The following is a 14,076-nucleotide window of genomic DNA, read 5'->3' on the forward strand; positions in this document are numbered from 1 at the left end:
AATCAGATAAACAAATCTCCAAATTCAGGATTCAAATGTGGAGTAAAGAACTGAAATGACAGTACAGAATATTGCGCAATGCAAGCAAATTTTTTTGAAGAGACACCTGGCACCATCAGGCATTCTGAAGCTTTCTATAGTCTGGTACAACAGCGGTGCATACCTTCTTCAGAGTAAGCAAGCATCAAAGGCAAGAAGAACACAGTAAGATGGGTTGCACATTTTAACATTTTCTTACTGTACACATCTGACAGCGCTGCTGTCACATCTCTATTTGCTATGGCGGATAGTCGGTGTCTAATTACCCTTCCATATCTCAAGTTTATCACTCTACATAAATGATGGCATACATACACGGAAAACTGAGGACTAATCTACATGTACAGAACTCTTACTTCACCTATGGATGCTATATGGTTCTTTTGACACTCAGTAGCACCGGATTGAGTAACAGCACCTCCACCGACGATGGAGCTCATCATCATCTCAGCAGGCTTGCAATGAAGAGAAGAACCCGGAGGATTTCTTCTCGCCTGCCCTGTCGTTCCCTGTCGTTCTCGGTCACTTTCCTTGAACCAATGCAGCAAAATGTGGGGATCTGGTGTTACCTTGCGCATTCACTTTGAGCTCTTCTTCCCCCACCATCTTTTCCGGGATTTCTCATCATGAGTGCCAACCTTCTGAAGATTGACCTTTGTCTCCTTCAACCGAGATTTGTAATCTTTCTTCCATGTAGCAAAGCGGTCCTTGAGCTTCCGGAGTTCCTCATCTGGGTTCATATTTGAACCAACCTGACCAGACTTGACTGCGACAAGGAAGCCCGCATCGTCTTCGAACACCTGTCGCCTGTCTTCGAACTCCTTTTCTAGGTGGTTCACAGCATTTACCCGCCTATCTGAGTTTCCTGCTGAAACTTTGGCTTCAGGATGGTGGTTGTGGTGTCTCGACTCTATCACTTCAGGTGTATGGGTCCCGGTGGACAATGTATCTTCAGAGTTATACTGAGCATGTGCCGGAGTAAAATCACTTCGAGCGGTTCGAGTGGCCATATCATCAGAAACTAGGCTCTTTTTAGCAGCAACAAGGCTCAGCTGAAAGGAATAAATAGAATCACATCCAAAGGAACAAGTCTTCTGAAGGATAATTAAAAAAAACGCAATTTGCAAGCTATAAATTATATACCACTATTTTCTAACAGTTAAACTATTCTGGAACCTACACTGCTACACTAAGTAGGTACTGTAAAATTCAATATCAGAGCAGTTGTTCTTTAGTTCCTTTAACATATGAATGGAAAAATTCTTTAATTTTTTTCATCAGTAATTCCATGAGAAGGTATGTTGTAGTACTATCATCCTTCAAAAGATGCTTACCTGCAATGAAGAGAGCTGTCTCTTCCATGCCTCTTCCATAGATTTCATTTTGGCCTCATACTCCGACCATTTCCTCTCATACTGTTCCAATTGCTGTTTCAGCATTACATTTTCTTCCTCTTTGTCCCGCAATGCAGCCTCAGCTTTTGAAATACGACCCTCGAGTTCTGTGATGACTGGTTGGTGAGGATAGTGCCCATTCATTTCCTGCCATCGGATACTGATATTAGGAACTACTATGCCTTTTACAGCTATTCATTAGGCACTTGAGCCAATTCTATATTTTGTACAGGGAAAACTTCTCAAGTTTTTTTTTACAGTAAACTTCTGAAGTTTTTTTTTAAAAAAAAAACATTGGATATCACAAATAACAGAAATTTCAGAAGCACCATGTGTTAACTAAGCAACCATGCTCACACAAATTCCAGATGAAGATAATAGAAGTAGCAAATCTTTCAGATTATGCATTGCTCATTCCTTACTGGATGAGATCAATATGCAGCTAGTGCATTATGAGATTGGAAGAGATAATAATATAATATCCTTTGACATAGAACTCACATGACACACCCTTGACTCTGAAATATTCTTCCTCATGTCCCCTTGAGCTTTGTTGTGACTGACCTTTGACTCCTTTTCATTCTGCAAGCACTTGTATTTCGTCCTGGCCAGGCACCCACGCATCACTGCAGAAACATATAAAAAAACATGATTAGATAGATGCACTACCTTGGGGCAATATAATGATAATAGACCCTCTTTTAGCGCATGAATTACCTGACTGAAGAAGAATGATATGTTTCAGTTGATCATTAAACTTGGTAGCTGCAATTCGACGCCTAGTGTACTTCTGTATGAGAACAGCTGCCCTCCATCTCTTGATGACATTATCAAAGTGTATTCTTGCTCTTTCACCGCGTATAACTGCATTTTAGCGATTCAAGAGAGTTGGACAAAACAACCAGCATTTGTCAGCTGATAATTAAGACAGGAAGAGTAGTTTAAATTTACAAATCTTCACATGATGGTAGAAATGTCGGAATTTAGGAATGTTTTGAACAAAAAAAAAGGCACAATAAAGCGTATTACATGACTGCAAAGTCATTGCTCCTTTCTTCAGTCCCTGATAACCCTGTCGAAAATGCAACCCACGGAAGTGTTTCTGAATACAAAGGGTTCCATGGAGCATCTTCCTTTTAGCATTTTCCAGTGCAGCAATCTACAGAACAATCAAGAGTAGCAAGCACATCCATGAATAAGAGTAGTTGTAATCACAATGTAATGTTCACCAAAAACATAAAGCTTAATATCACAACACAATAACTATTCACTCCTAACTATCAAAAACTACAACTCTTAGGATCAATCTCACAGAACTGACACTACTTGCAACATGCCGCCATCAACCTACAACATTTTATCCAGGCCCACAACATTCTAGTTTTATGAAATTAACTCTAAAGTTTCTGTATGCTAGTTCAAGAACCTACAGAATAAAGAATAATGAAACATATCCATAAATAAGAATGTATGTTATCACAAAGTAAAATTGACCACATTATAAGGCTTTTGCATGCTGCTTGAGGGTCTAGTCTAGGATTAAAAAAAAGATTATAGAAGTCATTGTATTCTACCTGTCCTGTACGGAAAAACAATTTTGTGTAGCCAACTTGATACATTTCAGGGGGAATATTCAACTGCTGCAAAACAGCAATTGAAACACTAAGTGGGTCTTGAGACGCAATAGAACGCAGGAGAAGAAATCCATATCTGCATATCGTATAACAAGCTGTAAGTCAAGTGGCACACAACATCTAACAAAATAAATAAATAAAAAACAGGTATATACTTGTGAAGTCAGATTATATGAAACATTAACCTTTCAGCAAACTGGTGGTGAGTCATCCTAGTTGGATAGCCCGTTCTTGATATTCGAACAACTTCAAGCACTCCACAGCATTTAAGCTGATGCAAGACAAGATCATGCTCGAATAACCTGGGGCATTGTTTGCCATTTGGTTGAATGCATCGGATAAAATGAGGAGTTGTGCTCTCCAACTGCTGCATCAGCTTGAACAGTTGAACCTAAATACACAACAGAGAATCGAGATGGCTAAATGGAATCCAACTTTACAGAAACAACAAGAAGTCAAGAACATGACCTAAGGAGTTATAAACAAACAACTAAAAGCACTACCAAATTATATAGCTGAAAATATATCTAGAGACATTTCGTACATATAATCAGATAGTATAAAATAGTAAACAATTGAATCAGTACCTTAAATTTGGTGACAACACTTTGTTTCTGTGTATCGACTACTGAGTGCCATGATTGACTTGACTTATTCTGAGAATCAGCAACCATGACAGAAGCAAAATGTTTCGGAAGTTCACATTTACATGATGAGAGTAGTTGGATTGAATCAGAGTGCAACGGATCTCTGTTCTTCTCCAAGAACCCAGATGTATCATATGTCACCTGGAATCAAAATGAGGACAATTATCAAGACGCATAAAGAAGAACTTCAACAGCAAATGAATTAAATCAATAACTGAAGAGCAAACTTGCAGACCAAAATGATGTTGGAGACTATAAGTAACTAAATATAAATCAAGAAGGGGATTCACCAACCTCTCCCGCATAGTGACAAATCTTAAAAGTGCCTTCTTGTTCACCTTTGAAGCAAGAGTTACCACTTAACTGCTGCTTAAGCTTGTTAGCAAAGGAAAGGTCTGTTGCCTTTGGGAAAGTAGACTCTTCATCCAATAATGACAATAGCCCTAGAGGTTTCTGCAAAGCAACAAAAAGGTGATGTAATAATAGCACATATAAAAATCTTAAGATTTAACCAGTAAAGCTTACAGTCATAATATGGTAGTATTGCAATTTTCTTCAATGCTTCCACTTATACATTAATAATTACAGCCACTTTCTGATCTATATTTCTCTTATAGAAGAAAAACATGGAGTAACTCCTCTTGAGGATATTTCCATCTGCTACAACTTCTGTTTCCCATTTTTTATAGGTAGATGCTTAATTCCGCTGTAACAGCTCAAAATTTAGGCATCCTAGTAACTTGGACATCGTTAAAAGGGCAAAGCGCAACTGATTTGCAGATCAAGATAACTACAAGGGTGATAAACTGCATCAATTTCCATCTGTGTCAACTTTTGTTTCTCATTTTCCCTGTAATAGCTCAAAATTCAGGCATTCTAGTAACTTGGACATCATTGAAATGGCGAAGTGCAACTGCTTTGATAACTAGAGGGATGTTAAAAGTGTACCAATTGCAAGAATTTCAATGTACTGGAACTAGAAAACAAATTTGAGCAAAACCAAACAGCCACAGAACCCTAAAATGCATATTGTTTCTTCAATGCGTGTCAGGTAAGCAATCACAAAATATATGCATATCAACATCAGTCACGGAAATTTATTTTAACTACATGGAGACACCAAATATATGGTCCTCATGTAAAGAGGGGCTGCATGAAACACCGCTGCATACCTTCTCAAAGAGAGATAAGCAATCAGTGTTATCCACAAATTCCACAGGAGCCCAGTCAATTCCATCTTCCAAGTATTCCTGAAAAGAATAAAATCAGCAGATGCACATCAGTATACCGATATAGTGGTTAAAAAGTGTAAAGCTGCAAGTAAATGGATATAGGAGCCAGGATCAGACACAAGAAAATAAAAGGGAAGCAGCTCTACAATTTTATGAAAAGAAATATAATTCAGGCTGCGTAGATCCTAAAACAAATGAGTCTGCATAGATCCTAAAACAAATGAGACACATTCATAGTGGCTAGACCATTTGTAGTCATAACCAGAGCTCCAAAAGAGCTGGAACTAGCATAGATCCCAGGCCAATTCATGTGGTTTTTTAGGTTTCTGTGTTCCCTAGAATCTGTTTTCTCCATCGATAATCACTAAACGTTACAACCCCTCAAACTATAGTAAAATATAACACAGAAAGTCGCATTTCATGATAGATTGGGAAAGTTTGGTGTGACAACCCATCATTGGATCTGGAACCCTGGTGACAAGTTGCAATAATTTTGACATCCCCATGATTTTTGTACAAGGAAGCACAGAATCAATTGAAAGACAAAACACAAAATAAATAATATTCAGATTGAATCGGATCAAACCATTCATATCTAACTTACATTAGACAAACCAGCATCTGGCCGCATAAGTGCCTTAAGTGACAAAGTTCGCAGAGTCATTTACATCTTTAGTACACAACAATGTACTAAAGTTTTCAGGGTCATTTGTTTACAGGAAGAAGGTGTGTGGAAATGATCTATAATATTTTATATCTTTGGCACTAACACAAATAATGCAAGAAACTGTTACAAGCTTACCTCTTGCTGTAGTTTGAAAAGATGACGATTAAAGTGCTGCTGCAGCCTCTCATTGGCGTAATTTATACAAAACTGCTCAAAGCCATTCTTCTGTAAAAGTTTAAAGATGTTATAGCTGAGAAATTGCTGAGAAAATCAGTATGAAACTATTTGAAAATACCCCATACATTGAAACACTCAAACCCATAAATATCTAAAATACTTATGGATCTCCATGTACATTGCCTCCCTGTTCCAAGTGAGTGGTTAATTTGCTCAACGACCCAGTCAAATAAATGAGCATAGATTGACTTTGCTAGTGCATCCCTTGCATCGATGGCCTAGAGAAATTTGAAAAGTTTGAATAAAATTATAAGGGATCACATCAATTAATCCACTCAGATAACATTTCCAGGTAATTACATACCTGCGGCAATGTCAGCTTTTTAATAATACTGTCATTTCCTGCTCGGATTTTACGAGTGGACATAGCAGTCACCAGTTGATTGGAAGTGCAGCCAAGCAGCTTTGCAGCTGTAGCCAACCCTGTGAAATCATTCAATTTTCATTCAACGAATTCTGCAAAGTTCAAAGGACACCTACACCTACACCAACTTGGACAAAAACACAGAACAAAGATGTTTTGCTTCATATGTTTGCATTTTTTTGGGGACATTTCTTCTGGGCATACCAAAAGAAATAAAATGAACGTTATAGACGAGGGCAAATTGTACCTTCATTTGAAACAACTTCCACATGGTTTTCAGTATCTATAACAGAGAATGATATGTTTCCCATCCACAAGACAGCTGCGAGCATAGAAAACAATTTCATTTGGTCTTCCTTAGATATTTGAATAGTATCCAATGCATCCTGCACATGAAAAAAAGAAATAGGATAAATAACAATAAGATAAGATACTAGCAAAACTTTGGCTGCATATTTGAAATTTCCAATAACACTACCACTAGCGCCGTGAACTTGTTAGAATCATTGACACCGTCAATTCTCAAGCAATTACTCTGCTTCAAGTAATTGTAGTCATTGGCACTTTTCAGAAACAATTTTTCTGCAGCAGAATATGCATGTAATTGAATTAGAAAGTGAAAAGAGGATATATGAACAAAGATGGTTTTACACTTAAATACTAAAAGACAAGCACATAATATATGCAGAATATGGCATAAGTTCCTCAATTGAAGCACCACTTGCAACATTTCAAATTGTAATGTAAGCACATCAAATCTGTATGATTACTTTTGAGAAAGGGAGGAGCTCCAGAGCACAGTTGATAGAAAATATGGTAAGATCTCTCTCCTTGTGCCCTTTGAACCACCCTTGACTGCAGGTGCAAGTCACACCATATTAGACCTTACAGTTACAGATATAATAAAGTATGGATTTGTTCGCAATGCATGAAATTACTGTACCTTTTCAAGCAGGACTGCTCCATGACATTCAGTACAAGGTACATACATGCCCATGAAAATAAGTTAATGGGGAGTTCAAGGATTTCGTGACTAGCCTTCTAAACAATAAATGGTAGAGAAAGCTTACAGGTCTGAATTTTAGCACCACACATCTTCCCAGTTTCAGAAAAGTATATTTCGATAAGTTTGCCCTACATCAAAATTGTAACAGCACCATAATAATTACACAAGAATAATTAACTGAAGAACACTAAGCCAGAAATTGTACATGAAGGTGAACTCACAAATCGACTTGAGTTATCGTTTCGTGATGTTTTTGCATTTCCTAATGCTTCAAGAATAACATTGGTCTGAAGAACCTCAGATTCCATCCCACTAGCACCCCCTAGAGCAGCCAAATATTGCATTGCAATTTTAGCCGTCTCAGTTTTTCCTGCTCCGCTTTCACCACTGAATATGACAAGGAACACAGGCAACATATTAGAAATTTGTTAACTCAGTGTTTAAAGAGGAGGTAGATAGGCCACACTAACCTTATTATTATGGATTGGTTTATGCAATCTGCAGTGTATCAGCAGTTGCATTAGAAGATAATTCTTGCAAAACAATATAAATAACTAATCCTCTTTAGCACCTACCTCGTAGCATCTCATTAAAAGCCAAATCAGCAACTGCATACACATGAGGGTCATCCTTGGTCTTTTTCTTGTACTGCATGATTGAAGTTTTTCCATAGAGTGGAACCTCTTTCAATGGATTAACGGCAATCAAAACAGGTCCTGCTTTTGTCTACACAAAAGAATACGGATAAGGATACTTACAAAAATCCACATATATCATCATGACATTCTTGAATAGTGCTTACATAGATAAGATCACGAGAATATCGCAATTGTAGATTGTAAAGAACTGAAGGTTCATTCAAGTAGCTCATCTGGATCAAATCATCCACTCCATCAAGAACATCAGGGTTGGCAGGCAAGAGCATTTCTGGTGATATTGTCAAAACCTGTGTAAAGAAACCTTGAATAAGAATTTTATAAGAGTTTCATTCAATAACTAAGCTCATATGGCATTATAAGACACTCACTTTTCCATCAGCCAGGAGTATTTCAGCATCACCTCCAGATATCGATTTAATCTGTCCAAGTTCCCACTTTGCATTTGGAGAAGAACACCAAACTCGTAGCTTCTGAAATATGATTTCCACAAGTTATGATTTTGAGTAGTTTTTCAAACCATAATGGAAACATAAAAACATCACACTCAAATCTCAGATGCAATTAGAGATCACAAACTAGACTTTGTTGCCGTCATGGAGACCGGGAAACAGGACATGTCTAGATCAAATCTTAACCGTCTTTCTGGTGACGCGGATTTTATCTGGCATTGCCTCCCACCCAGGGGACGGTCGGGCGGTATTCTACTAGGAATTAACTCAACAGTCCTTGATCTATCTATTATTGTGGAAGGGGAATTTTTTATTAAGTTCCATCTCCGAAACAGAAACGATGACTTCAAATGGATTTTGATGGCAGTATATGGTCCGGCACAGGATGAATTCAAATCAGCTTTTCTGTCGGAACTCGTCCGTACGTGTCAACAGAATCCGTTGCCCACCTTAATCGGGGGAGATTTTAACATCATGAGGCATAGTAAGGAAAAGAATAAAAATAATTTTAACCCTCGCTGGCCGTTCCTGTTCAACGCTGTCATTGATAGCTTTGATCTTCGGGAGATAGATTTGACAGGGAGACAATACACCTTTGCAAACTCTCTTCCGGATCCGACCTATGAGAAGCTCGATAGAGCTCTAATGACAACTGAATGGGAGTTCAAATACCCGATGGTAACAGTGCGAGCACTGGATAGAGGCATCTCAGATCATACCCCATTACTTTTGGAAACGGGTGACCCATCCTTTACGGGACATGCAAAGCAGTTCAAAATGGAACTCAGTTGGCTATCTCATGAGGATTTTAAAGAGCGAGTCACAAAAATTTGGAATAAACCGGTTGGTGGACAAAATTCAGTGCAACGCTGGAATAGAAAACTGGGGGCACTCAGAAAGCACTTGCGGGGGTGGGCTCGTCACCACCATGGGGTGTATAAAGCACAAAAGGAAAACCTCCAATCGATAGTAACGGACCTAGACACCCAAGCTGAATTTAGAACACTCACGAACGATGAGAGGAATCAACTGGAATCCGCCCGGGATGACTTGATAAAACTCCTGCGTGAGGAGGAACTCAAGTATTATCAACGGGCCAAAGTGATTGACGTTCTTTTGGGGGATAATAACACTCGATACTTTCAGATGGTTGCTAATGGCAAACATCGTAAGAAACATATCTTCTCCCTAGAACACGAGGGTGGAAAAATTGAGGGTCAATATAACCTAAAAGGTTATATCACCCAATTTTACAAAGAATTATTCGGTCCTCCTGAAGAGAATAATTTTACTCTAGGCGATAGGACGGATGATATCCCTCAAGTCAGTTCACTAGAAAATGCATTCCTCGTAGCTCCTTTCACTGAAAAGGAGATTCGGGATGCAATCTTTGATATGGATCATAACAAAACGCCAGGACCAGACGGTTTCCCAGCTGAATTCTATCAACAGTTTTGGGATGTCATCAAAGGGGACCTCATGCAAATGTTTCATGATCTGCATAATGGTGATCTTCCCCTTTTCAGTCTAAATTTTGGTGTCATAACGTTATTACCAAAAACACAAGAAGCCAGTAAAATCCAGCAATACAGGTCGATATGCCTCCTGAATGTGAGTTTTAAAATCTTCACGAAAGTGGCGACAATCCGTGTCAATTCGGTTGCAGATAACATAATTAGCCCTTCACAGACGACATTTATGCGTGGCCGAAATATTTTAGAAGGTGTTGTGATCTTGCATGAAACGGTTCACGAATTACATCGCAAGAACCAGAGTGGGGTGATTTTCAAAATAGATTATGAAAAAGACTATGATAAAGTGAGGTGGAACTTCCTGATTCAGACGCTTCGGCTGAAAGGCTTTTCAAACAAGTGGATTGATTGGATTAAGTCTTTCATCTCAGGTGGAAGTGTTGCAATAAATGTCAACGATGAGGTGGGTCCATATTTTCAAACAAAGATAGGACTTAGGCAAGGAAACCCACTCTCACCCATCCTTTTTAATTTAGTAGCCGACATGCTCACACTTTTCATTAAGAGAGCAAAAGCAGAGGGTTTGCTGAGTGGTGTGGTGCCCCATTTGGTAGATGACGGGCTATCAATACTAAAATATGCTGATGATACAATTCTCTTCATGGACCATAACCTGGAGCAGGCTCATAACATGAGGACTATTCTTTGTGCTTTTGAGCAGCTATCGGGCCTCAAAATTAATTTCCATAAAAGTGAAATCTTCTGCTTTGGAGAAGCGAAGAATTGCGAAAGTCGGTACATGGAACTATTTGGTTGCAATCCAGGATCTTTCCCAATCCGATACTTAGGCATTCCGATTCATTATAGAAAATTTTCTAATAGCGCTGAAGATCCAAGAACGGTTTGAAAAACGTCTCAGTAGTTGGAAAGTTAAACACCTTTCAACTGGAGGTCGTTTAACACTCATTAATTATGTTCTTAGCAGCTTGCCTATGTACATGATGTCCTTCTTTGAAATACCAAAAGGGGTTCGTAAGAAGTTGGACTATTTTCGATCTAGATTATTTTGGCAAAGTGACGAGCATAAAAAAAAGTATCGGCTAGCAAAGTGGGACATCTTGTGTCAACCCAAGGATCAAGGGGGACTAGGGATTCATAATTTGGAATTAAAAAATATAGCTTTGCTCAGTAAGTGGTTGTACCGCCTGTTAACAACAGATGGTACATGGCAGCAGATCTTACGCGATAAATACCTAGGGTCTAAACCGTTGGTACATGCCCAATGGAAGAGCGGAGATTCACATTTTTGGGCAAGCCTGATGAAGGTAACACGAGATTTTTTAAGATTCGGAACATTCGTGATAAAGGATGGGTCTCAAGTAAGATTCTGGGAAGACACTTGGTTAGAAAATAGTCCTTTACGCGATCAATACCCACAACTTTATAATATAGTCAGGAAGAAACAGGATACGGTGGCTGATGTACTAAGTACACAGATCCCGAACCTCTCCTGGCGTAGAGATCTAATTGGCAATAAGTTGGCGATGTGGAATAATCTTGTCTCACGTCTATCAACTATAGTTCTCAGCCAAGAAAGGGATGAATTTAAATGGAACCTAGACCAGACAGATGTTTTTTTCGGTAAAGTCACATTATCTGGGTTTAATCAATCAGAACACTCCTAACCTAAATAAGAGAATATGGAAATTAAAAGCCCCACTCAAGATAAAGATATTCCTCTGGTATCTTAGACGAGGCGTCATTCTTACAAAGGATAATCTTGCAAAACGGAATTGGCAGGGGAACCAACAGTGTTGTTTCTGTCATGACAATGAAACGATACAACATCTGTTTTTTGACTGCCGATTCGCGAAAATGGTATAGGCTTCGGTCTATGCGGCCTGGGGCATACCAAAACCTCATAATATGCCTAGTATGTGTGGGAGTTGGCTCAATGGAATTTCTAAAGAATATAAGCCACTAGTACTTCTGGGCGTGACAGCCTTGTGTTGGTCTGTTTGGCTATGCAGAAATGCGGTGGTGTTCGATAACAAAAAATCTTCCTTTTTGCAGGTTATCTACTCAACTACGCACTGGCTCCGTACATGGGCTATCCTTCAGAAGTATACTTTGCAGGACAAGCTTGTAGCGGCCTCTCATTTCTTGGCACAGGTGGCCAAGGATTTTTTTTGCCCGGGCACATGGGTGACGGTCTAGTCTTCGGATTGACAGTCATTAGTGTGGAAGGATCTTTATCAAACTCTTTTTAGGCTGTGTGTCGTTTAGGCAGAGGTCGGGAAAATTTCAAGACGATGTATCAACTTGATGTATTGTGCTTGAAATCAATAAAATTTCCCTTTTCAAAAAAAAATCACACTCAAATCTCAAGCGACAGGATTATAAAAGTAGTTCCTTGAGACATAATGTTGTAAGAAACAGTGCGTTCTGGTTATCCAGTATCCATACTTCTAAGTTTATCCAGTTGTCCAATATCCATATGTCTAAGGATCACAATATCCATATCGGGCTCTGTACTTTTATTTTATTATTTTATTATCTCCTTTTATTATATATATACCACACTGGGGGTTTCCCTTGCTGTTTCTGTTTTAAAAAATAACATCCCTAAGTAATTGTGCACACAATTGACAAACTGGCCAAAACAAGCATGAAGTCAGACCCCTTTTTTATTTTAGAGGGGGAAGTCCGACTTCCCTGACAAGGAAAAAGCATTATGCAAACACTGCATCTACTGGTAAATGTGAAACAACTATGAGCTCATAATAACCTAAAAATAACTATGATTTCACATAAAAGTCCTATTCATAGATACCATATCAAAGCAACCTTTAAGCAAATGGGTGTGTAAATTCAGCTTATAGGCAAACATGGGTAAGTACCACTTTGATTTAGCATTTCTTGTTCTGAATCTTAAGCGACCTTTTGCATCCTGTCAAAGCAACTAGCCAGCCTACTTGAATGAAATTATTCGCCCTACTTTCACATGTAAAATTGACAGTAAAATAATCAATCTTACAAATTCCAGGATGAAAAAGCTTCTCACCTTCTGGCGGACATAATCCATGACATCTGTGCACGCAGGCTTCCCGTTCATCTTCGCCGATGCCGAGGAGACAGATGGGGGATCCTTACAAACTGTTGTACCCTTCCTCTCATGGAATGACTCAACATATGGTGACTCCTCCAGCACTTCTGAATTGTGGAACTTCCTCTTAGTCCCAAATATGTGACCTTTCACCGGCTTGTCCTCCTTGGTCTCCAGGCCAGAAATCTCTTTCTCAACATCTGGCTTCTTGTCAACCGGCACCGTCTCCATAGCAACAACTGTTGCCATGTCATTCTCAAGCTTAAACCCGGCCGGCAGTGAGGGTCGTCTTGTCGTGGGCAACCGTCCACGGCACGTTGGTCGGGCCGGCAATGCCGGAGGGGCATCCTTAGGCTGCTCATCACGCTTCTTTATCGTCTCGAGCAAGACCTCGAGGGAGCTCTTCTGTGTGGCTGCTGCAGGTGCCATCACGGTGGCCGCAGAGAGCATCACCACTGGGAAATCAACAAGCCACCAGCCCAAAACCAGTGACTTACACCAAGGCTCAGACACCAAAATGCCAAATCCAACAGCCGAACAGCACAGGGGGCAGAAATTTCCCCATTTCGCATCAAAACAGCGATAACTTCAGAGGCAAGAGCCCCCTAACTCACCAAGGGCTCAAAAGTGGCAACCCCCCAAACCCCAAATTCCACACACAGACTCAAAATTCCTCCAGGAATCTCTCAAAATTTCAGGCTCTGAACCTCGACTCAGCACCAATCGCACGCGGCAAGGACAAATTTCGACTCAGCCCGCACGGGGTGGGGTTAAAAACCCAAAATCTGCGCGATTTTTGAAGGAGGGAATAGCCGGGCCAAGCTTGGAATCGGCGAAGAAGAAAGAGGCTACGGCTGCCAAAGCTGCAATCTTTGGCGAAAGGAAAGGCCAAAGAACCCGAAACCAAAGCAAAGCCTGGCGAACGAATCAAAGCGCTGGCGTACTAGGAGCAGCAGCACACGCAGGTGGCCAAGAAATCATGAAATGACAGGATAATTCCCCCGCACCCCCGCTCCTCTGCCGCCCCCCGCTGCAAGAACGAACAGCGGAGCCTGCCGCCCACTCCGAACCGCCTAGCCACTCCCCAAATCGGAAACGGAACACGCCTAAACAAAACCGAAATTATTTTTTTTCTGGGGGCTTTTTGCTTCTCCCTCACATTTCAAACCT

At 39.9% G+C, this 14,076-nt stretch overlaps 1 protein-coding gene across 2 annotated transcripts; it reads right to left on the reverse strand.

Annotated features, from left to right (window-relative positions):
- Positions 1-107: 107 nt before the first annotated feature.
- LOC120691404 (myosin-3-like) lies at positions 108-14,076 on the reverse strand. Of its 2 annotated transcripts, none has more exons than XM_039974468.1 (24): positions 12,865-14,076; positions 8,248-8,349; positions 8,023-8,166; positions 7,796-7,946; positions 7,691-7,718; positions 7,442-7,607; positions 7,285-7,348; positions 7,158-7,171; positions 6,985-7,069; positions 6,693-6,796; positions 6,462-6,600; positions 6,155-6,273; positions 5,916-6,068; positions 5,749-5,838; positions 4,887-4,964; positions 4,009-4,167; positions 3,655-3,855; positions 3,253-3,458; positions 3,008-3,143; positions 2,463-2,592; positions 2,151-2,297; positions 1,998-2,059; positions 1,374-1,580; positions 108-1,091 (listed from the first exon to the last, which is right to left on the reverse strand). In XM_039974468.1, the coding sequence occupies exons 1-24, from the start codon at positions 13,354-13,356 to the stop codon at positions 618-620; spliced, it is 3,651 nt and encodes a 1,216-aa protein (XP_039830402.1). In that variant the 5' UTR covers positions 13,357-14,076; the 3' UTR covers positions 108-617. The 2 variants fall into 2 exon arrangements, with proteins under 2 accessions (XP_039830402.1, XP_039830394.1); XM_039974460.1 differs by having other exon boundaries at positions 1,935-2,059; positions 12,865-13,356.

Source organism: Panicum virgatum, chromosome 2K (genome assembly GCF_016808335.1).
Source record: "Panicum virgatum strain AP13 chromosome 2K, P.virgatum_v5, whole genome shotgun sequence".
Classification (NCBI taxonomy): Eukaryota; Viridiplantae; Streptophyta; class Magnoliopsida; order Poales; family Poaceae; genus Panicum; species Panicum virgatum.